The sequence below is a fragment of the Mustela nivalis genome (assembly GCF_964662115.1).
Source record: "Mustela nivalis genome assembly, chromosome: 8".
Lineage (NCBI taxonomy): Eukaryota > Metazoa > Chordata > Mammalia > Carnivora > Mustelidae > Mustela > Mustela nivalis.
Genome location: NC_139027.1, coordinates 143,139,136 through 143,161,932, shown reverse-complemented (window position 1 = coordinate 143,161,932; position 22,797 = coordinate 143,139,136). Strand labels below are relative to the sequence as shown.

The 22,797-nt window shown below is 59.1% G+C and overlaps 1 protein-coding gene across 4 annotated transcripts in view; it reads left to right on the top strand.

Annotated features, from left to right (window-relative positions):
- ZBTB46 (zinc finger and BTB domain containing 46) overlaps nt 1-22,797 on the top strand; it is a 63,314-nt gene that overhangs the window by 34,111 nt on the left and 6,406 nt on the right. Inside the window, exons 3-5 of one of the 4 annotated variants that reach the window (XR_014315827.1) lie at nt 2,331-2,615; nt 7,727-7,880; nt 20,830-21,005. Coding sequence is in view for 3 of the 4 variants with exons in the window: in XM_082746459.1 (XP_082602585.1) it covers nt 2,331-2,615; nt 20,830-21,005; nt 21,757-21,807 (512 nt within the window). In the remaining variant the exon portion in view is untranslated. Of the gene's footprint in view, nt 1-2,330; nt 2,616-7,726; nt 7,881-13,975; nt 14,082-20,829; nt 21,006-21,756; nt 22,208-22,797 lie in introns of those variants that run through there. The other 3 variants (XM_082746459.1, XM_082746460.1, XM_082746458.1) reach the window with 3 other exon arrangements.

Sequence of the window (22,797 nt, the reverse complement as noted above, 5' to 3'; positions counted from 1 at the left end):
CTGACCCCCTGGCGGCCTCCCTCCATGACATGTCGTCCCCCAGACCCTGGCGCTCACATGGCCGGAACAGAGTCTTTCCTGTCCCAAATCTGCTCGCACCCCGCTTTGCCGCTAACACGGCCTGACTAGTTTGAGCGTTTACAAAATTTTCCTTATTTTAATTATAATCTCTTTTCTGCTTTTCAACCAAAGATTGTGAGCTAAATTTTCAAGTGTTATGATGTATCATTTAGGATGTGAGAAATCACGTCCTAATGTATCACAGGACGTGAGAAAAAACACCATAATCACCTCCAGGGTGAAGCCTGTATGTTTATGTTGACAGTTAGACATGGGTATTGCTAACTCTGTTTGCCTCGTGTACCACATGGAGGTCCGCATCGGCGGGTGAGCCCGAGCGCCTTGCCCTTGCCCCCGTGCCTGGCCTGTGGTCTTTTCTGGCTGCCACACACACGTGTGACCGCTCTCACGCGGTGGCCCTTTCTCTCAGGGCCAGGGTCTTCCCATCCAGAGGAAGCACGGCCTGCGTGCACATGTGTGTGCAAGTGGTGTGTGCCGCGAGTGGCCGTGCTGGCCTGTGCACACGTATGTATGTAAGTGAGCACATGTGCGCGTCTGACGCACAAGTGAGTGTTTGGAACTCGGCCCATTCTTCAGACGTGGGGTTGGCTACTTCTGTAAACATAGGAGAGGCTCGGACAGGCGGCCTCCTGGACGGAACCTCCCGCACTCACGAGGCTTGGCCCGGCGATTAGGGCAGCCTTGCCGGGACTCGGATTCGAAGGGGGGTTTGTGTGAGGGAGGCACAGGGTTGCCTGGACGTCTGTCCGGGACGCTGCTGTGGAATTCATAAGAAGGGTGAGCAGCCTTTGCAGGAGCTGCCTGGCCCTTGGGTTCCGTCCACGTGGTAGCAAGTCCACTCTCACTCCTTCCCACGCTGAGCGAGAGTCCCCGGCGAGGACAGACCACCCCGCTCACTTGCTGTCCCCCGACATCAGGGTTGTTCCTCTTTCTGGTGTGAATATGCCGTGTGTTCGCCATTCTTGGGCACGAACGCCTCTGAGGGGGCTGGTGGTCACTGTGTCTGGTTTCTGGAGGACGCGTCACTCTGTCCCCCGCAGCTGCACCCCTAGACGTTCTACCAACAGTAGAGTAGAGGAGGTTTCAGCGCCTTTACGTCCTTATCAGGACGCCACAAGACGCCCTTGTGAGCGTCTGCCTGGTCTGATGGATTCTGGCCACGCTGGTGGGTGGGAAGCGGCCTCTCACGGGTTCGAGGAGCTTGTCCCTGACGGCCGATGGTGTCGGACATTGCTCACCTGACGGCCGATGGTGTCGGACATTGCTCACCGGTCATTTCTGTGTCTTCTCTGCCTGAGTATCTGCTCAGGTCCTTGCCCGTTTTAAAGCAGGTTATTTTCCTTCTTAGTGAGTTGTGAGTGTTCTTTGTGTATTCCGGCCAGGATTTCATATCAGATGTGGTTTGAGGATGTCCTATGGGCTGTCTTCTCTCTCTCTCTCCCTCCTCCGCACTCCCCCCCCTCCCCTCCCCCCTTCCTTCCTCCTCTCTCCTTCATTTTTTTTTAAAGATTTTATTTATTTATTTGACACAGAGACACAGCGAGAGAGGGAACCCAAGCAGAAGGAGGGGGAGAAGCAGGCTCCCCACCGAGCAGCGACCCCGATGCAGGGCTCGATCCCAGGACCTTGAGATCATGACCTGAGCCAAAGGCAGACACTTAACACCTGAGCCCCCCAGGTGTCCCCTTCTTGTCATTGTAAGTGAGCGCCACGCCCAGTGCTGAGCTCAGGATCCTGAGGTCTCGTGTCCCCCGCGGCCCTACGGAGCCAGCCAGGAGCCTTGTCTTCTTCTCCGCGTCTTGAGCGGGCCTTTGAGGCAGAGACGTGTTTCCTTTCCACCAAGCTTGTCTCTTGTGCGGCCGGTGGTTTGGGCGTCCTGTCTGAGAACCCGCTGCCCAAGCTGAGCGCGCAGACTTTCTAAGAGTTTGTAGGGTTAGCGCCTCTCTTTGGTCATTGATCCATTCTGAGTCAGCCTTCTTCGAGGGATGGAAGACCCACAGGCGCTGTGCCTCTGGCTCTCAGCCCAGAGCAGAGATCCGAGCGGGTCCTCGTCCTCCTGGGGGGAGGGCGCCCCCATCGTGCTGAGTGGAGCCCCCACCGGAAGCCATCCCGGGTCAGGGAAGGCACGATGGCGGGCAGGACGGGCACCGGGTGGTCAGGAGGTCCGTCACCTTGGCTGCTGCTAGATGAGGTTTCCCCATGGAGGGTCCGAGAATGACCTGCTGCTTCCCCCACCCCTGCTCCCGCAGATGCAGACTTGACGGTCACCGAAGCCAGTGGCGCTGACAGCCGCGGGGAGAGGGCTGAGCTCTTTGGCCACGTGGACGAGGGTCTCCTGGGAGGAGAAGCCAGCTACCTGGGCCCGCCCCTGACCCCGGAGAAGGAGGAAGCCCTGCACCAGGCCACCGCGGTCGCCAACCTGCGAGCAGCTCTCATGAGCAAGAGCAGCCTGCTGTCCCTCAAGGCCGACGTGCTCGGGGACGACAGCTCCCTGCTGCTGGACTACCTGCCCAAAGGCACCCACTCCCTGTCCCGTAAGTGCCTTGGGAGCAGCGGGAGCAGCGGGGGTGGGGGCGGGGCGTGTCTGTGGGGAGCCGGAAGGGGTGGAGGTGGCAGGTGGTTCATGGTGGCTGATGGCTGAGTGCGGCTGACAGTGAGTGCTCCAGGCCTCGCCCCGCATCAGGCATCTGAACCGGAAACCTTGTGGAGCTCAGGCATGCAGAGCCCGAGAGTCGGGAGGAGGGACAGGCCTCCCTGCGAAGGGACAGGCGCGGGCTCCCTCTGCTGGCCCTCGCCCGCCTCCATGCCCGTCCCCTCCGCGGCGGGAGCGAGGGGCGCGTCCTTGCTTTGTCTGCAGGGGCTCCTGCCGCCTCCAGCCCGCGTCTCCCGCAGTCGCACGGTGCACGTCTCGCCTGGCTCCCGGCCAGCCCCGGTTTGCGGGAGCCCATGACTGACTGCGAAGCGGCCAGAGGTACGAGCAGCCGCCCAGCGCCCCCCGCCCCGGCTTTCCGCCCCCACGACACACAAGGGCAGTGGAGGGCCCCAGCTGAGCGCAGGCCGGACGCCCTGGAGATCCCGTCCGCTGGCGCCCGGACCGCCGTCCGCGGAGACGCGCGCCGTTCGCGGGCTGCTCACCGCGGGCGGGAGGGAGCGAGGCGCCAGGGCCCCGCGGGTGCGAGCGTGCGGACGCGGCAGCCGCTGTGGCCGCGGTGGTGCCCTGACCCCACTGGAGGAAGCGAGGCTCCCGTGCTGCAGCCTTGGACCGGCTTCTCTGCTTTCATCTCGCTCTGATTAAAGACGCTGCCGCCAGTGTTCTTGCAATTGTATTTCCACACGCACTGAGAGCCCCTAAATTTCAGTGTCGGAGGGACGCGGTTCGCTCGTGGCTAGTAAAGACACGGGTGGGACCAGGGCTTCTGTTCCTTCATTTCCCGCACGTCCTCAAGAGCCCGGCCGCGGCCCGAGCAGCCCGGACGCCGTGCGCAGTTCCCAGGGCTCGGCTGTGAAGTCAGGCCCCACGCGGAGCACCTCGAGGACGGGCTGTCCGGCTCGGGCCTTCAGAGACATGTTGGGGCCACGTTGAACAATGCATCCCGCAGCTGTTGGGGGTTTAGGACAAGCTGGTGTCTGTGAACCCTTGAACACATGTCCCCAGGTGCTGGTCCCGCCCCCCCCCCCCCCCCCCCGCTGCCACGGAGCTTGTGCCACCAGCTGGCCGGGGCTGCTGGGTTGCTGCGAACCCGGGGCTCTGGGGGGCCGGTGGGCAGCTTCTGTGTTCTCCTGGGGGGTGCCCTGTGGATGCCACTGGGAATTTGGGGCTGTGCGAAGAGGTGGGGGCTCGCTTGTTCAGTCCCCCATAACACGCCGAACGCACGTGGGAGCGCCATGCGTCACGGGCTGCAGGATAGACCGGTGCCCACCTCTGCCGTCAGGGGTGACTTTGGGATGAAGGGTGATCTTCTTTTCTTTCTTTCTTTTTTTTTTTTTTTTAAATATTTTATTTATTTATCTGACAGAGATCACAAGTAGGCAGAGAGGCAGGCAGAGAGAGAGGAGGAAGCAGGCTCCCCGCCGAGCAGAGAGAGCCTGATGCGGGGCTCGATCCCAGGACCCTGGGATCATGACCTGAGCCGAAGGCAGAAGCTTAACCCACTTGAGCCACCCAGGCGCCCCTGAAGGGTGATTTTCAATGCTTTTCACTCGTCTTCTGGTCTGCTGGCCTTTGCCTTCCGTGTGGGCTGGTGCAAAAAGCCTGTGGTACGTCTGTGCTGGGAACCATGCCAGACCCAGTCTGGACCCCGGGCCCCCTCGCTGGACCGCTCTGTCTGGGCCCTGGCCCTCCCCAGGCCCCCTGGCAGGCCCCACACCTCAGTAAAGTCCCTGGGCACAGCTCTCCTGGACGGGCTTTTGTCCGGGAGCTCCCTCCTCGCATGCGGGTCACCGGGCACGATGAATACATCTCGGCTTGGGGCTGAGCCCCAGCGCCTGTCCCGGGCGTGCTGCGGATGTGTGTGGTCGCCGGACTCTTCCCAGTTTGGAGGGAGCGGAGAGAGCCTTCTCCTCTTTATTTTTAGGGCGTCTGTGACTAATTCTTCATGAAGTCACTTGGTGGGTTTTGGTATTTTGTTATTTCTGTTGTGTTTTAATCTCCTTGCTTTTTTTTTTTCCTCAAGATTTTATTTATTTATTTGACAGACAGAGACAGCACGAGAGGTAACACAAGCAGGGGAGAGGCAGAGGGAGAGAGAGAAGCAGGTGTCTGGCCTAGTAGGGAGCCTGGTGCGGGGCTCAATCCTAGGACCCCAGAATCATGACCTGAGCCAAAGGCAGACGCTTAATGACTGAGCCACCCAGGCACCCCTTAATCTCCTTGCTTTTAATATTCTAACTTCCCCCATTTTTTGGGTGAGAACCTACAGGAGGCAGAGGGCCCGGAGAACTTGGTGAGAAAATGGGTTATTTTAAATACTATTTTCTGACATCCTGAGTAAAGTCTGTCTCTTTCCAGGTATATACTAAAATGAGGAATGAAGATACCCGGATGAAAACTTTCTTTCCCCAAACGTTGTGGTCAGCCTGCGTCGTGGCTAGCCCCCGTCCCTGGCGGCAGCCTGGCAGAGTCAGCAGACAGAGGCTATGGTTGAAACGTGGCTGTGGCAGCCTTTCTGGGCACCTGGTTTTGAGACGTGTGTCCCTGCAGAGGGCACCAGGATTAGCTGTGTGGCCCGAGCCACCGCTACGTGTCGCAAGATTGCGCGAGGGAGCCGAGGCAACTTCGTGTGCTGTCCATCTGTCTGTCTGCCCCATGCTGCCTGTTTACAGGTGCAGTTTCTCTAAGCGCTCGTGGCGAAGTGTCAGGACGGGCAGAAGCCCGTGTCGGTCGCCTCTCCGCCACCGCTGCTGGTTTCCGGGTGCGCCCTCGTCTGCAGGAGCAAGTGTCCCCTGAGCACGGTGTGGCAGGGACTGGCTCTGGCGACGTGGTCACATGTTTCTGCCCTCGCTGCCCACCGAGGGCTCACCCGCTTTTTTGGGACGGGGCCCCTCGTTCTCCTGCTCCACCGCCGGCTTGCCCAAGCCCCCCAGGCACCCTGCGCAGCGACTAGCATTGCCGGCCCACGGACAGGAGACCCGGTGTGCGTGTGGTGGGGGTGCTCCACCGCACACCTGAAGAGGCGCTGAGAGCAAGCCGGCAAGGTCACCAAGGCCACCGAGCGTCCCACCGAGTGCGGACGCCCCAGGCTCCAATAGCAGGGGGCCGGCCCTCTGCTCAGGCAGGCACAGGGGCCTCTGTGCTCCCTCCGCAGGTGGCTTGGGAAGGAGGTGGGGCCTGTGCGGTGCTGTCGGGCGCCCCTAGACCCCGGGGGTGAGGGTGGGCAGTGCCAGGGAGCTGGACTTGGTCCTCCAGCTTCAGGTGCCTTGAGCTGGTTGTTAATGCTGGATGTTGGGTCCACATCTCAGCAGGCATGGGCTCGTCATCAGAGAAACGTGGGGCAGGTGTGATGTTTAATGGACAGCAGCCCCGGCCCAGGGGGCGTTTTTTGGGGCCCCCAAGGCCCCTGGCGATTCTGTCTGGTCTTCCTAAGAGGTGTGCGCTGTGGGCCACAAACATGGTCTGCTCGCGGCGGTTCTGCACAAGAACGGGACGACGGTTCCAGGTGTTTAAGGTCAGGGGACCCCTTTTTTTTTTTAAAGATTTTATTTATTCATTTGACAGAGATCACACGTAGGCAGAGAGGCAAGCAGAGAGGATGGAAGCAGGCTCCCCGCTGAGTGGAGAGTCTGACATGGGGCTCGATCCCGGGACCCTGAGATCACGACCCGAACCGAAGGCAGAGGCTTTAACCCACGGAGCCACCCAGGCTCCCCAAAGTCAGGGGACCCTTAAATATGCAGGCAGTGCTGGACCTGTGACGAGCTGCCAGGACCCACCTCTCGGGACAGTGTGGAACCTTCTAGGGAAGGTCTCGGGGTCTGATCACAGGGGCTTGGCTGGTGGCTTCAGCAGATGGTTTCTTTCTAGACCTGTGGCCTTTACCTGGTTAAAGAAGCTTGCCTGCTTTCTGTGTGAGCCGAACTCGATTCTCTTTCCTCCGTTACGTGTTCAGTGGTAGGCGAGCCCCTGCCTGTTCAGAGTCACCGTTTACGGACTAGAAACTATGAGAAACGCTGACTGGCTGAGGCGCGGTTCTGGGTTACAAGTTGTATTTGCGAGCGAGCCGGGGTCTGGGGGGCCTGGACTCCGGCGTCGCCTTCTCGGACCGGCAGAACGTCTGGCGCACGCGGGTTGCTACTTGATTTCCTGGAACCGCTGGAGGGAAGGAGGCTGGCTCGCCGCGGGCCCGGGGGGACGAGTGTCCCGTAGAGCTGCCACGTCCTTCCAACAGCCGAGGTGACTCCGACCTGAGAAGCGTCGTCCCTGGTGGTTGTCGCCGCTTGACCGGTAGACGCAGCTTCTGAGAAAGAGCCTGGGGTCTCCCCCTCCGAGTCAGAGCTGGTGCTGAGCCGTCTGAGTGGAAGGATGGGCCAAGTTCCCTCCTGCTGCTCCAGGGAGGGACACCGGGAAGGTCCGGGGAGCAGCAGTGGGAGCTCCCTGCACGGGACCAGGGGCTGCCACCGTGCTGTGCCGTCCCTTTCCGACCCTTGTACCCACGGGCTGCCCAGATGCCCAGGAGCACTTTGCGGGAAACTGCCGAGCTGGTTTCTGTCCTGGGTGTGGCTTAGAGAGAAGTCCTCACCGGGTGTGAAACAGGAGCCAAGGACCTGTCCTTGATTCTGGATCGACGCTGGAATTTTGGACAATGCCACTAGCTTCTAGGTAGACGGCCAGCGCAACACACCTTGGAGTGTTTTCCAGAAGATCGCTTCTCCGGGCCGCGGGCGTGCGTGTGCCCATGTTCTGCCCGCGTGTCCGACTTCCTGGGGTGCGACCCTCTGTCGTAATCATTTCGCTTCTGGGAGAGAGATCCCCACCCCAAGCAAGCCGCGTGCAGAGACCCTGCTGTCGGGGCTGCTGAGCTGATAGACGCCCAGACAGACCCGGAGTGCTCCGCGCAACAGCAAGACCACACGGCCACTTCTGGAACTTGGGGGCAAGCCCGCCAGTGGCGTGCGCTCACGCGCTGAGACTCGTTTCTTGTGTTCCCAGGGCCTGGCACCAGCCCCAGTCCTCCTGGGGGGATGCTGATGGCAGAGCAGAAGCCCCTCCCTCGGGCCCCTCCGCCCTCCACTCAGAGCCCGGGATGCCCGCTCTGGTGAATGGCCAGACCGGTCCCAGGACAGCACCGCCCCCCCCAGCCCAGGTAAGATGGGAGGGGGCCGCCACGTGCCCCGGTGTCCCGGGTCGGCTGCTCATGTGGCACGTGTGTGCCCTGAACTCCGCACGCCTGCCCGATGCATCCCTGGCGTGTCCGCGTGTCCCGGGCCGTGCTCAGAGGCTGGTAAGGAGTTTCTGTGCTGGAAGCCGCTGTTCCACTCTGTCCTGCTGGCTCAGCTCCACCGGGCGAGGCACGTCCAGCTCTGCAGTAGTGACTCTGGTCATGTAGACTGAAGCCGCCCACGTGTGGACACAGGTGTCCCCTGTGAATATGTAGCATCGGCGACAGGTAGCGTGGTGCTGTCTTCGGATGACAGCCGTGCGACCGCGGCGCACCTGCCGTCCGTCCTCACCGCTGCTGTGCTTCCCAGTCTCCATGCTTGTGGAGTAGAAACACGTGTTTGAACAAAGTTAAACACAAGTGCCCTTTTCCACCGAAGGAGGAGGGTTCTTGAGGAACGTCTGCCCCTCGTGGAAAGACATTCGGCTCCGACGGCAGCGGTTAAAGTCAGCAGTGCTCACTGGTCCTGAGGCGGCTTTGCAGGCGGGGCTGGGTGTTTGCGTGACCAGCACGGACTCGGAGGGCTCTGGGACCCCAGGAAGGCCACACAGAACAAGCTGTCCTCTGTTCCCTGGGGCAGAGGGGTTGTTTATAGAGAAAAGGCCTGTTAGTTTCCTTTGTCTCCCTGAAGAAGAAGAAATCGTTAAGAAGAGCCTAACCACGTGTTTCGGGTTTGGAATTAAGTAAAGGATTCCTCTTCCCCGGCAAGGTGGTTTGTGGGGCCGCTGCGTTCCGTGAACGAAGAGGACTTTCCCTTTGAGCGTCTGTCCGTTGAGAATCCGTGGGAGCCTTCCTTCCAGATGCCCTCGTGGCGACAGGCGGGGCCTGGCACGAGGTGCTGTCCTCACACCCGAGCACCTGTGACTTGTCTCTCTGGTTCGAGATCGATGCCCTTGACGCCTGGAGCCCTGGGCTCGGCAGCGAGGACTCCTCTGGAGTCGGCCCCGACTGTCGCCCGGGAGGGTCTGTGTGGGGGCCGCGCGCCTGCCCGGATGCCCGGGCCTTCCATCTCCCCGCATGGCCAGTGCCCCACCCCCCAGGCCTGCTGGGCTCACCCCGAGCTCCAACAGCCTTTTCATGAAGTCATCTAAGAAGCCACGAGAGAAGCACCCTGTGGACCCCGGTGCCTCTGCATAGGATAGCATTGAGGCTGGACAGACTTGACTGGACCCCATTCTGCGTGGAGCAGACGTTCCCACGCGCCTCTCTGCGGCCAGGCCTGGTGTTCGGGGTGGGTGGCCACTGGGTGACGGCGAAACCACATCAGGACGGGGGCAGCTGCAGGGGTTCGGACCAGGCGTCCATGTGAGGCTTTGAAGCTGAGACTTCTGGCTCCGCCACCGGCAGCGGAGTGGAGGCCTTTCGGGTGGGGCCGGCGGCGCAGGTGTCTCCAGCCTCCCAGCGAGGGCTTGGGGTCACTGGGGTCGTGTAGGATTGCCAGCTATGGGGGCAGAAGAGCAGGCTCCCTCCCTCAAGAAAGGAACCAAGGGGCTCTGCCCCCCATGAGGTCTGGAAATACCCAAGACGAAGCCTAGCCACGGTGTTCTCGGTGCACGTGTCGCCCAGCATCTCTCCAAGGAGACGGCCCCGGAGCAGAGCTGCTGAAACGACGCTTCTTTTCGGAAGGACCTCCTTGTGTTTGCTCTTGTCCACCGACGCTGGACGCCTTGGGTTCCGCATCTGCCTCTGTACACGGAGCAGGTGGTCGTCGTTGGGGGGCGGCGGTCCAGGACGCAGAAGCTGCCAGGTCTCGAGCAGCACGCGGTTTCCCGGGAAGGAAACAGGCAGCGCCCCCACCAACCCCTCCAGTCCGCGTCGCCACCGTGGCTGTGGCTGGGCGGGGTCTGGGAGGAGCCTCAGCTGCTCCTGCTGGGCCCACTTCCTTCACTAAGAAAGAGCCAGGTTTCCAGAGGCTGAGAGACTTGTTGTCAAAGTGGTAAAGGACCAGTCGAAGTCAAGGTGACCAGGCAGGTGACCCTTCCCAGAGATCAGTGCCTCATGCCTTTATGGAAGTCCCCGTCTACTGGCTACTGTCCTGATGGGTCTTCGAGCTGGGAGGTCCCAGGCAGGTTATGGCGAAGTGTGGACACCCTGTGGCAGAAGTGGCCTGTGTAGACGTCTACATTCCGAGTCCACTGGGTGGGGACACGGAGGCTCTGTGGCGGCTGTTTTCCTTTTATTTGCTCAGCTGACTTGTCCTTGGGGTGGACAGCGTGGACCAGCGGCTCACAGGGGCACCTGCACGGGGGAGTGTCTGTCTGTGCTGTCGTACTGAAAGGTTTTTGTTAAACTTGTAAGACAGTTGTGGCACCTGCTGGCTCACTCGGTGGGGGCATTCTTGATGGCAGGGTTGTGAGTTCAAGCCCCACTTTGGCTATGGAGATACTTATAAATAAAAAAAAAAAATTGGGGGCGCCTGGGTGGCTCAGTGGGTTAAGCCTCTGCCTTCGGCTCGGGTCATGATCATCTCAGGGTCCTGGGGTCGAGCCCCGCATCGGGCTCTCTGCTCAGCGGGGAGCCTGTTCCCGCTCCCCCTCTGCCTGCTTCTCTGCCTGTTTTGTTCTCTCTCTCTGTCTAATAAATAAATAAAATCATTTTAAAAAATCTTTAAAATGTTGAAACAATTAAGACATTTCAGACGGGTTCCTTAGTACCTGAAAGAAAGAAGTTTGTAAAAAGAAAAAATGAGGAAGTCAGTTATAGTAGACAGTCCGGTGGTCAGGGCACAAGACCCGTTTTAGAAGGGAAAGCCGTCTGACTGTCCTGGCGTCCAGCCTTGTGCCCGTCGTGCTGCGCAGCCATCGGCCGTGGGGTTCTCTGAGGTGCGCGTGCACACTTTAGCTGTTACATTTCGTTGAATTTCTCACTGAAACGTGGTTCATGATTGATTCCAAAGAGTTTTTTAGAAAGACTTATCAATAGGTAACATCAGTTGCTCTAAACACAGAGAACTTCAGCAGTGAAAGCTTCTCACCTGGGCGTGCTTGCCGGCACAGTGCGGCACAGCTGGGCGTCCCTGCCACGTTCACGCGGTGGAGAGGAGAGATGCCAGGGTCGCGCCGTGGCTAGGCGTGGAGACCGCCGCCCACCGAGGGCTACTACTTGACTGAGTTAGGTTGCATTTAAAATACAGGCTCTCGGGGGCACCCGGCTGGCTCCGTTGGTGGAGCACACGACTCTTGATCCTGGGGCCGTGAGTGCAAGCCCCACGCTGTGTCGTGTTTAGCAGCTCTTGCCTCCAGAAACAAACCCCAAACTTGAAATCTATAATCTGGTGTTGCTTCTTATCGGTCTTGGCCTTCTGCACAGAACTCCAGTGCTAGGGCAAAGGCATTGATTTATTTTAAAGAAAACACTTGAAGAAAACTCGGTGAACTTCTAGTCTCAGCTGCGACAGCTTGTACTGCGCTTACTCTCCAGGCAAAATCTGTTTGAGCATCTGGCCGACGCGCGCACACACCCTGGAGACTGACCGGCACAGGTGGGACTTGAAGGGCTGTGCTTTCCGCTCAGATTTGTTTCTGGCCTGGTTCCCAAACACTGGAGCAGGGAGCTCTGTGGCCAGGAGACGGAGGGTGTCCTCAGGGCACCCAAGCTAACTGGGACCGGAGGAGCAAATCCCAAAAAGCAAGAAGCCACGGAGACAGAGTCCCCACGTCTGCATACGAGCTCTCTCAGCTTCTGAGCCTTACACTGAGCCCCACCCAGAATCCCCGTGCAACAGGACTGCCTCTCGGGAGCTGAGCAGATATGCACAGTGGTGTGGCCCTGGGACACAGGAGGCACCATGCAAGCCCAGGGAGGATCACAGAGACAATGGAGACAGCCCAGGGGTGCCACCAGTCACCCCGGTCAGAGGAGTGTGCGACTGTTCCTCTTGGGGTCATGAGTTGCAGCCCCACGTTTGGTGTAGAGGTTATGTAAGTAAATAAAAGTTAAAAAAGGAAAAAACCCAACAGAACATGGGAGGCACCTTGGCTTTCAGGGGAGACTCTGGAGGGGTCACACCTTGATGTGAAAGCCTCTTCCTCAGAGTGAGACCAAAACCAGATTAGAGCAGTCCCGACAGCAGCGCACACGGAGCCCTACAGGGCGAAGGTTAGTCCTCCCAAGACCGTCTGCTCAGCAGGAGAGACAGCAACAGTGAGACGGAGGAAGAGGGGCAGCCCAGGAAGTGCCCCGCTGGCCTGGCCGCAGTCTGCGCCTCACGGAAGCAGAGTGCGCTGACGTAAGTCCCAGCTGCAAAAGCAGACGGGAAGACACTCCGTACTGACATGGTCGGGACATTCTGGAAATGAAAATAAAATGTCTGAAATCAAGAATTCATTGCATAGTCGAATAGCAGTCCGGACACGACCTACGACAGGGTTCGTGAACTGGAAGCTTGGGGAAGGTCCACGCTGAAGCTTGTAGGGAAAGAAACGAAAGAGGGGACACCTGGGTGCTTCGGTCCGTAAGCATCTGCCTTCAGCTGAGGTCATGACTCCGGAGTCCCGGAATCAGGTCCTGCATCCGGCGCCCAGCTTGGTGGGGAGTCTGCTTCTCCCTCTGCTGCTCGCGCTCTCTGTCAAATAAGTAAATAGAATATTTTTTAATAAAATATTTTTTTAAAAGAGTAAGAAAACAAAAGAATGGGGAAAAAGCAAAGAGACACGATACAGGGTGAACGTGTGTAACACGTATGTAATTGGATTTTCAACGGAGAAAGGCAGAAACGGGGCAGGACAATATCCAAAGAGAACAGTTCGTTTGCCGGAGCCGAGGGAAGTCACCAGCCGACAGGTTCAAGAAGCTCCGGGGACTTGGAGCAGAATGAGTGCCAGACAGAAAACGGTGTCTGTGGACAGGACTGTCAAACTACTGGAAACCAGTGACAGAAGGAAGTCTTAAAAGCAGCCAGCGAGGACCGACGCTGCTTCGCCGGGAGCCAGGCTGAGGACGGTCTTGATCAGAGGGCCAGGGAGGCCACCGCCTGCACACCTGCCACGGGGTTGTTCACAGAGGGGCTGAGTGGAGACACTGTCGTCCACACGCGCCCCCCACCCTGCCACCAAGCGCGGAAGCCAGCCCTCGCCAGCCCTCGAGCGACCGCAAGAGTGGCCATGCGTGCGTGTGATGGGACGCATCTCGATCGCTGAAACGAGGATCTTGTGGGGTTTTTAACAGAAATCAGAGTGTCACACAAGATGGTGGCAGCACAAGGGGTCTGGGACGGATGAGCTTGACTGCTGAAGGCTCCCGGCATCCTTGTGAAGTCGTGTGCCTAACGGCCGAAACAGTAAAGCACAACTCAGAGGCTTACGAAGAGAAAAAGACTCATTAGAGATAAGGCCCGCAGGGAGCCGTAAAGGACCGTAGATGGTAGATTTCACATGGCTGCGTTGATTGAACACTGCAATAAAAAGATGGAAAAATTTGGGGTGGAAAAAGTTCACTGTTTGTAGGTGATGCCATTCACAGATAAGGACCCAGAAAGTGTTAAAGCAAAAAGATAGTAAGAGAAGCCAAGGAAGGACGGCTGGGCGGCTCAGTGGGTGAAGTGTCTGCCTTCGGCCCAGGTCATGGCCCCGGGGTCCTGGCATCCAGCCTGAGCCCCGCGCCAGGCTCCCTGCTCAGCGGGGATCTGCTTCTCCCTCTGCCTCCCCAGCCCCTGGTCATGCTCTCTCTCTCAAATGAATAAAAAGTTTAAAAAAAAAAAAAAAAGGTAAACCAAGGAAGCCCCTACAGAAAGTCTTTAATCTTAACATTAATGTAAACTGAAGAATTACGACTCAAGGGACCTCATGTAATGGTAAAGGGGTCAGTTCTGGGGGAGATGGAACAGGCCTAAATGTGCGTGCCTAATTTTAAAATGTGCGATGGGAAAGTCGGCCGCAGTCAAAGGAGAAAGATGAATTCACGTCCCAGTGGGAGACTTTGGACCCATTTCCTCCGTAATTGATGGGCCGGCGGACGAGTAACTGAGGACAGAGATGGTGTGAGCGGCTTCCAGATATTAACTGAGCCCCACGTTTCTGTAGTGACTCCATCCGGTCACATCGGGCCACTCTCTTCCTAGATCCCTGGATTCAACTTGCTACTCTGCGTGGACGTTTCCCACCTTTGTTCAGCAGGTGCTGACCTGTCACAACGTGAGTAATCCGAAACGTGGAATCTCCGGTGCAGGTGACAGGTGCTGGTGACGCGCTCACGGGGCAGACGGGTCTCGGTGGAGTCCGCGTCTTCTCTGAGCCCGCTGACATCATTCTTTACAGATCAGCAGCAAAAAGATACTGGAATATCCCCAAACGCTTGGAAATCAAACAACATACTTTTAAGGAATGCTCGAGTCCGAGAAGTCACAGCGGAGATGGCGGGATACTCGCACTGAGTGGTGTGACGAGAGGCCCATCGGGACCCGCAGGACGCAGGTGAAACGGGCCGGGGGCCTTGTGCCCGGAGCTGCACGTAGTCTAATTTTGGGTCAAGGAATGAGAAAAGGGAGAGCGAATTAAACCCAGAGTAAGCGGGAGTGCACGCAAGAGGACACGTCCGCGAAGCGGAGGCAGACGCGGTAGAACAGGGAAGGCAGCCGTGCAGGTCAGTGACAGTCACAAGTCCCTGTCAGGCGTGAGCAGCACGAACAGAAGACGGTGCCGATTCTGCATAGAAGGTGTGAAGTAGAGATCGCCCCTGAGGCCCTACAGGCATCAGAGCAAGAATAAGAAAAGACTGTGAACAATTTAGATCAACGCATTTGACAAGCTGGGGGAAATGGGCCAATTCCTTAAAACACTGTCGGACTGGGAGCTGAAGGGGGTGTAAGACAGCACGTAGGGCTCCCCCGGGAGCCCTTGGGACTGACTATGGCCTCCTCGGGACCAAAGGGACCACTCGGCTAGTCCAGAGCAAGCAGGCTTAGGGTGGCTTAGCGCTCCAAGGCGCAGGGACCACCCGGGGTTGTCTGGCGCTGGGGTGAGTAAGGCGACGTGATAGTGGGTGCCTGTGAAAGGCACACAGTTCTCTTGGAAATGGCCAACCCTGCAAGGGGCGGTCCCAGGGCCCCAATGTGCAAGCATCTGGATGAAAGGCGTGGCTGTCACAGGCAGCCCGGATGAGGATGACGGAAGAGGCTGTCCACCGAGTGGTGGAACCACCAGGGAGCGACCGCAGGCACAGTCCGCACAGACCACACGGTCTGACCCCTGGCCTGGGCGGAGGTGCCTCGGCCGTGCCCCGAGGCCGGACAGTCTTTTCAGTACGTGATCCTGAGTGCTCCGGATGTTGAGAAAAACGAATCTTGACTTCCAACTCACCCCAAGCACAAAGATTAATTTGGGATGCATCAGAAAGTGTATGGTTTCAGAGAGACGACCAAGGACAATCGCTTCATGATCACGGTGGTTTGCAAGAAGCTCATAAAAAGCACTTGTCTAAGTGGACATGGCGAAAATCACGAATTTTTCCACTAAAGATGCTGTTCAGAGAGTAAAAGGACCAGAGGCTGGAGAACATGTTTGCATAAATGTATCTGACAAAAGATTCATACTCAGAATACATAAAACTTTAAAGACATCTAAGAAAGAGGCAGCTTAGTTATCAAGGAAGAGACCTGAGCGAGCTCGTGCCCAGTGGGCGTGGTGCCTTCCGTGGGTGGCACATGGAGACAACAGCCTCGCGGTGCGCGTCAGGCCGGAGGACAGAGACCCACAGACTGCCCGAGCCAGGCCTCTGCAAAGACACAGCCCCTGGGATGCTCGTGTGCTGCTGGAGGGGACGCAGACTGATGCGGCCACGTGAAACACTGCCTGGCCCCATCTGCCGAAACGGAACGTGCAAGTTCCCTGTGGCCCAGACGGTCCGCTCTTAGGTGTATGCCCAAGAGCAATGAGAGCCTGTTCAGCAGAAGACGTGTCTGGGAGCCATCTGAGTCCCATGGTCCGTGAGGTTGGGTGCCCCTCGGCGCCCGCGGCGGGGTGGGGGGGTTGGTGTTGTACCATGGAATGCAGCACAGCAGCAAGCGGGAGCAAGCCACTGCTCCAGACAGCCGCGCAGTGGCTTTCACGGACTCTGCTAGTGAATAAGGCTGAACCTGAGTGTGTGCTCCCGCAAATGCGGGGTCCCAAAGCGGATGTCTGGCGTGCGTAAGTCAGCTGTATGCACTTCCTGTAGGGTTAGAAAATCTTTCAAAAGTAGTTTGGACACATTAGAGCTTCGCTATGTTCTAAGACAAAATAATTGGCCGCTTATAAGTTAATAAACTTATTATTGGAAAAACAAAGTGGGGTTCCTGTTTGGACCTGTTTCTGAAATGCACTTGAAGTGCAGTGTTTGGAAATTACAGTCAGAAGCCGAGTGAACATGCGATGGTCGTGAGGGAAGACCCGTGTGCCCTTCTGGAGAAGCCGCCTCGTGCAGCCGTCTGCATCGCCAGCGGTTCCCTGGAGGCTTTGAGGTGATCATGAAATGGTTCTGGAGTGTTCGCTTATCCGGCGCGTCCGACCCTCCTGCGGGGCTGCAAGGGGTGGGGGCGGGGGCGGGGGCCAAGGACAGGCGGCGGCGGCCCAGCAGGCTTCCTACAGATGCATTTCTGCAACACTGGATCAGGTGTCACCGGGCTCCTTGCTCTGCAGAGTCCACTGCAGCATCGGAACCTGCTTCTTGGTCATAAGCTTCCTGTGCACGCCGGAGCGCTCGGTCTCAGGGAGGGCTTCTGGTTTGGACAGAGCGGCCGTGAGCGTCTGCTTGGGTTGGATGGATTTGTGCTTTTCCATCATTTCAGTGACGCTGTCACTGTTGACCTTCTCAGGCTCTCTCAGCGTTTATGAGAAGAAAACCGTGTGCTGTGGCAAGTTTTCCGAACACACAGAGACTGTAAGTCACAGGTTCTGGAAGTGTTAGGTTCTTTCCAAGAAGAAGTTGTTTCGATCACGACAGCCAAGGAACATTCCCTTACTGCTCACGGTGCTGTTCGTTCCCGGAGGTGGTGGAATGGTGTCCCCCAGGCCACAGCTGCGTCCACGTCCTAATCCCCGGAACCTGTGGATGTGACCCTATGTGGATAGAAGGATCTTTGCAGGTAGAACTACATCTTGGAATATCCAAGTTGGACCTAAATCCAATGACAAGTGTCCTTATAAGAGACAGAAGAGGAGGGACCCAGACATGGAGAAGCCACATGAAGGAGGCGGAGATGGGAAGATGTGGCCACAAGTCCAGCACTCCTGGACCCTCAGGAGCTGGAAGGGGCAGGAAGGACCCTCCCTGGAGCCTCGGGAGGGGGCACAGCCCTGCGACACCTGGGTCCCAGACTCTGGCTCCCCGGCTACGGATGGGTAGCTCTGTGGTGCCTTCGACTGCCCCGTTCCTGGTGTTCTGGTGGAGGCAGGAACGAACATAATAAGAAAAAGCCAACATCGTCATCTTTGCTTCAGAAAGTGTGTGTTTTTAGTGCCTGGAGCCCCGCGCAGGCTCTTCCCAGCCAGGGAGGGTCCCTAACAAACAGCCACACTCACGCCTGTGCATTCTCCGTTGTTTTTCTAGGGAAAAAAATGCAGCACTTCTGCACAGAAATCAATTCTTTTTCACGTGTAAGTCCAAGTTGCTAAATACAGAAGACTAGAATACATAATAGGGCATTTTAACTTGCGTGTTTATAGAAGCAGAACAGAGGCCATGAACAAATACTCTCAGAAAAGGTTGCTTTAATAAAATGAGGCAAGAGTTCACTTCCTCTTCTCTCCATCCCAGAGTGGGTGGTGCCTTTGCTTTATTTGGTGTAAGATGAAAAGTGGGATCACGGTGCCTTGGAGAACCCCTGGGGAGGACCGAAGGCGCAGAGCCGAGGGGACGACCCCGCAAGCCTGGTCTGCGGGCCGGCCCGGCTGCATCCAGTGTGCGGGCTGCGAGGCTTCCCTGACTCGGTCCCGCTGTGGGGGTGCAGGAGCCCTGCTCCGGGGGCCGCAGCCTGAGCTCCCCCTGGCTCGAGGCCCTCCCTTAGGAAGGGCAGCTCCCTTCTGGCTGCACGGACACCCCAGAAACTCCTGCAGCTCTCTCCTCCAGCCTGGAGGCCAGGCTGGCAGAGCGCGTACGGTGACAGCGGGCACCGATGTCCGGCACACCCGCACGGCTTCCCTGCACCTCGGCCGAGGGCAGCAGACAGGACGGCCGCGCGGGGACAGGCGGCGGCAGCTCGGCCCGTGCCTCTTCTCAGGCTGTGCGTGCAGGAGGCAAGGCGCGCCCGTCGGGGAGCTCACGGACTCGTGCGCGGGGGCCGGGCGGCGGGCGCCGCGTGGGCGTCCGGCAGGAAGGTCTCCGCTGGGTCAGCGAGGGCCCCAGACCCGTGCGGGCCGCCGCTGAAATGGTGGCGTGGACAGCCGGCCACCGCGTGTTAGCGGAATAGTGGCCTGCGTGACTGTATGTCACCGTTCCAGTCTGCGATCTAGAACCTGTTTGTGCGTAGAGAGGAGAGTCGAGGTCAGACGCTGAGCTGTCAGCTGAGGTGGTCCTCGTGGCTGGGACGCGGGGTGCACGCGGGCTGCCACGTGCCTTCTGTGCTCCCTGCAGCCTCCTGGTTTTGCTGTCTTCCCCGAGGCACGGCTGCGGTGTCCGTCCCGCCCCCGGCTCCCGCCGCACGCACGCACACGCGCCCCTGTGCCAGCAAACGCATGGACAGAACTTCTGATTGGGAGCAAATGCTCTACTGCCTTGGCCAGGACAGATTTCCGAGAGAGGTGATGGGGGGATGCAGCGTCCCTCTTACGGGCACGGAGACCGCGGGGCGAGCGGGCGGCCAGGCTCCAGGCAGTGGTATCGGCTGTGAGCTGTGATCGAGTCCACGCAGCCCAGTGCTGGGGCCGTGGGGAGCCCGAGGATGCCTAGAGGTCACCCCGGAAGGCTGCGCTGGGCGGACCGACCCCCACCAGGGCCTGGAGCTCTAGGCACACGGTAGGACAGGCTCGCACCACTGCCCGTGGGAACAAAAGAAATCCGGGTTGCTTGCATGTTTAGATGCCCTTTAAGGGTTCATGCAAGAAATTATTTATTTATTTATTTATTTTAGATTATTATTATTATTTTTTTTTTAATTTGACAGAGACCACAAGCAGGCAGAGAGAGAGAGAGAGAGAGGAGGAAGCAGGCTCCCCGCCGAGCAGAGAGCCCGATGCGGGGCTCGATCCCAGGACCCTGGGATCATGACCTGAGCCGAAGGCAGAGGCTTAACCCACTGAGCCACCCAGGTGCCCCAAGAAATACTTTAAAAAAACAGTTGGAGACTGCTCTCTGGGGCGTCCAGCTGGCTCAGTCGTGAAGTGTGCGACTCTTGATCTCAGGGTTGTGAGTTCGAGCCTCACGTTGAGCATAAAGCAGAGAGAGCAACACAGCGTTTCCACACACTGAAGCAGGCGTGTGTTAGGGGCAGAGGTGCAGCGGTGAGGGCCAGCTCGGCACAGGGAGCCCAGGAGCCAGTGTGGTTCCTGCCACTCTGCACCTGTCGTTTCCGTGCTGACATGCCCATGGCTGGGCCTGAACAGCAGAATGGGCCTCGGGGCCGTGGGCATGGCTCACGGAGATGGCAGGGAGGGCCCCTGCTACTGGGTGGCATGGTGGGCGGCCCACGGTTGTGGGGACAGGTGGTCATCCTTCCAGTAGGCTGGCTGCTTCCCTCCTGCAAGAGGGACCCAGGCTCTGAGTCACCTTAGCTTCGCTGGGTCCCGCTGTCTTGGGCTGTGTCACTCTGGGGCATTTGTTTTCTTATCTGCTGCCTGGGCACCTCCTGGGGCAGTGGTGACTGTGGCCAGGGCCTGCCACACTTGGACATTTGGTAGGGTTCGGAGGACCCAGTGGACGACCACCAGGCTGATGGTGTTTGCACCCCTCCTGGGGTTCATTCTAGCAGCCTGCCATTGGCCTTGGCCAGTGTTTGTGACTGTGGGGACCTTTGGCCTGTGTTTGGGGTGCTGGTGCCATGTCCAGCCGGCCAGGTGCCGTCCGGGCTGTAGAGCGTGAGGGCCCTGGGGAAATGCATCTGGACAAGTGTCCACCACCGGGCTCCTTGTGTGCCAAGAAGTGAGATCCCAGGCCCTGGCCACTCTCAGCGACCCTGGTGAAGTCTGGGACGATTGCTTCCAGTCCTCAAGGTTAATGGGGTTACTGGGTGGAGGCTCTGCGTGTTCCAGAGGGGCTAACTGTGGTGTCTGGGTGTGCCCATCGCCGAGGACACCACTCAGGATAAGCTGCCCCGTGCTTGGTGGGGCGCTGCACAGTGGGTCTGATGCATGGGACCCCAGACCCCGTGATCCCCACCAGGAGATGCCCTGGCGTGTGAGGCAAGGTGCCTCTGAAGGTGTGGCCACGTCCTGGTGTGGGATGCGGCTGCTGCCGTGCACTTGAGCAGGTCACAGGATGACCCCTCTGGGGCCCGTGGCATCGCTTCCTGAAATGCAGGCAGAACGGGCAAGAGGAGTCACACCCGGGACAGAGGCCACTCAGCGGTCCTGCTGCACATTGGGGGCTGACCCGAGCCTCTCCCTCGGCTGTGCCCCCAGCTGCTTAGACGGCACCTTCCCTCCGGACATTAAAAGTGCCTCTGGCCTGCCGGTGCCTGGAGGGGCCAGCTCTGCCCAGTGGCTCCTGGCCCCCAGTGGCCCGTGGGCTTTAGCGGAGCTGCAGGCTGGGGCCCGGACTCCGGCTTCACATGTCGTCACACTGTCATTCTCCGTTCCGACAGCGTGTGAGGCGCTCACGGGGTCTCGGACGCTCACGGCCCTGTGGCCGGCAGCGCTGGAAGCGGCGGCCTCCAACCTTTGGTGGGACGTGTGGGCCTCATGGGGGCGTCCGGGCGGGCTTGGCGGGGGCGGCGGCTCACTGAGTTCGCGGGTCTGCTGTCTTTCAGTGAACGAGTTCACGGTGATCAGAAAGAAGTTCAAGTGTCCCTACTGCAGCTTCTCGGCCATGCACCAGTGCATCCTCAAGCGGCACATGCGCTCTCACACCGGGGAGCGGCCCTACCCCTGCGAGATCTGCGGCAAGAAGTTCACGCGGCGTGAGCACATGAAGCGGCACACGCTGGTGAGTGGGGGCGGGGGGTCAGCATGGGGTCAGTGTGGGTCGTCGCAGGGTCGGCACGGGGTCGCATGGGTCATCACAGAGTCAGCATAGGGTCAGCGTGGTCGTCACAAGGTCGGCACGGGGTCGCATGGGTCATCACAGAGTCGGCATAGGGTCAGCATAGGTTGTCACGGGGTTGGCATGGGTCAGCATGGGTCATCAGGGGGTCAGCATGGGGTGTATGGGGCATCACAGGGTCTGCATGGGGTTAGCATGGGTTGTCATAAGGTCACCACGGGGTCAGGATGGGGTCAGTGTGGGTCGTCACAAGGTTGCATGGGGTTGGCATGGTGTCATCGTGGGGTCAACGTGGGTCATCACAGGGTCAGCACGGGGTCAGCATGGGGCCAGCATGGGTCGTCACAGGGTCAGCATGGGGTGGACCTGGGGTCAGAATGGGGTCAGCATGGGTCACCATAGGGTCACACAGGGTAGGCCTGGGGTCAGCACGGATTGTCATGGGTCAGCGTGGGTCATCACATGGTCATCATGGGTCAGCGTGGGTTGTCATGGGGTCGGCATGGGTCAGCATGGGCTGTCACAGGGTCAGCATGGGGCTGGCATGATGGTCAGTGGAGGGTAGTTAGCATGGGGTCCTCATGGGGTCAGCTGGGCCCACTCTGTGCCGGGCTGAGAGGTCCAGGAAGCTGGGGTGATGATGTGGGCTGTCCAGAAGGCCATGGGAAGCCCTAAAGCAGGTTCTGCTCTGCAGGGGGAAGGCCAGTTGAGTAGGTGGAGCCGTGTTGACCCCCACCCTTCCTGAGAAGCTCCACCCACTGAGACTTGGGGCAGAAAGCAGGTGGGCCACAGCACCCCCAGCCCCAGAGCTCGGCCTGGCTTTGGCAAGCTCCAACCAGGCCTTGGCAAGTGCTTCCTCCCCTGCCAGGACCCCTGCCCTGGGCCCCTCGTGTCCCACCATGTCACTTCCTCCAGTGCCCCGGCTCCAAGTCATGGTGGGACGCCTGGCTCCCCCATGGCCTTGTAAGTGTTGGGTTGCCTGGCAGTGGCGGGCACCCAGCCGGCAGGTGCTGAATGGTTGCATGTGCTCGGTCAAGGAGTGACAGAAGGTCATCCTTGAAACACGGAAGCAGATTTGCCAAAACACACAGGACAAGGGAGTCTTGGGCAGGCGAGATGAACTGTGGGAGCGACGGCTGGACCACAAGGTTGTGCACAACCCGCACTCAAGGTGGGGTTCGGGGCTGAGGGTGGGGCCAGCTGGAGCTTGCAGGACTGACGCGGTGGAGGCGGCCCTGGGGGCAGATGCCCAGAGCCCTCAGCCTGTGCCACAGGGGCCGGGAGAGGGCATCGGGGTGATGTCATGAGTCTGGGAGTCCGCACGGTGTCAGGAGTCGTCCTCAGGACACAGACTTGGCCGACCCTGCAGCATGCGGAGAAGCCCCAGGAGGTGTGTGTGGGAGGGCTGTGTGGGCCGTGGTGAGGGTGACCCAGGGGTGCCCTAGCGCAAGGGCAGCAGGTGGCTGGGGGAGGGCCGGGTGACACCCTCAGGCCTGGCTGTGGGTGAGGGGAGCTGCGTGGACGAGCGGGGTCTTTGCCTGTGCGTGTCCGTCTGGGGTGCGTGGGGGGCTCTGCCTCACTTTGGGGTCGCATCCAGATTTACTCTGCTTGGATCCCCCCGTTGGCTCTCTGCACGGGGCAACCTTACTAGCCTGTTGTTTCATCTTTCCAGCCCAGTGGGGGCTCTTATTCGGGGGTGAGGACACCTGGGAAGACTCCCGTGAAGTCAGGCAGC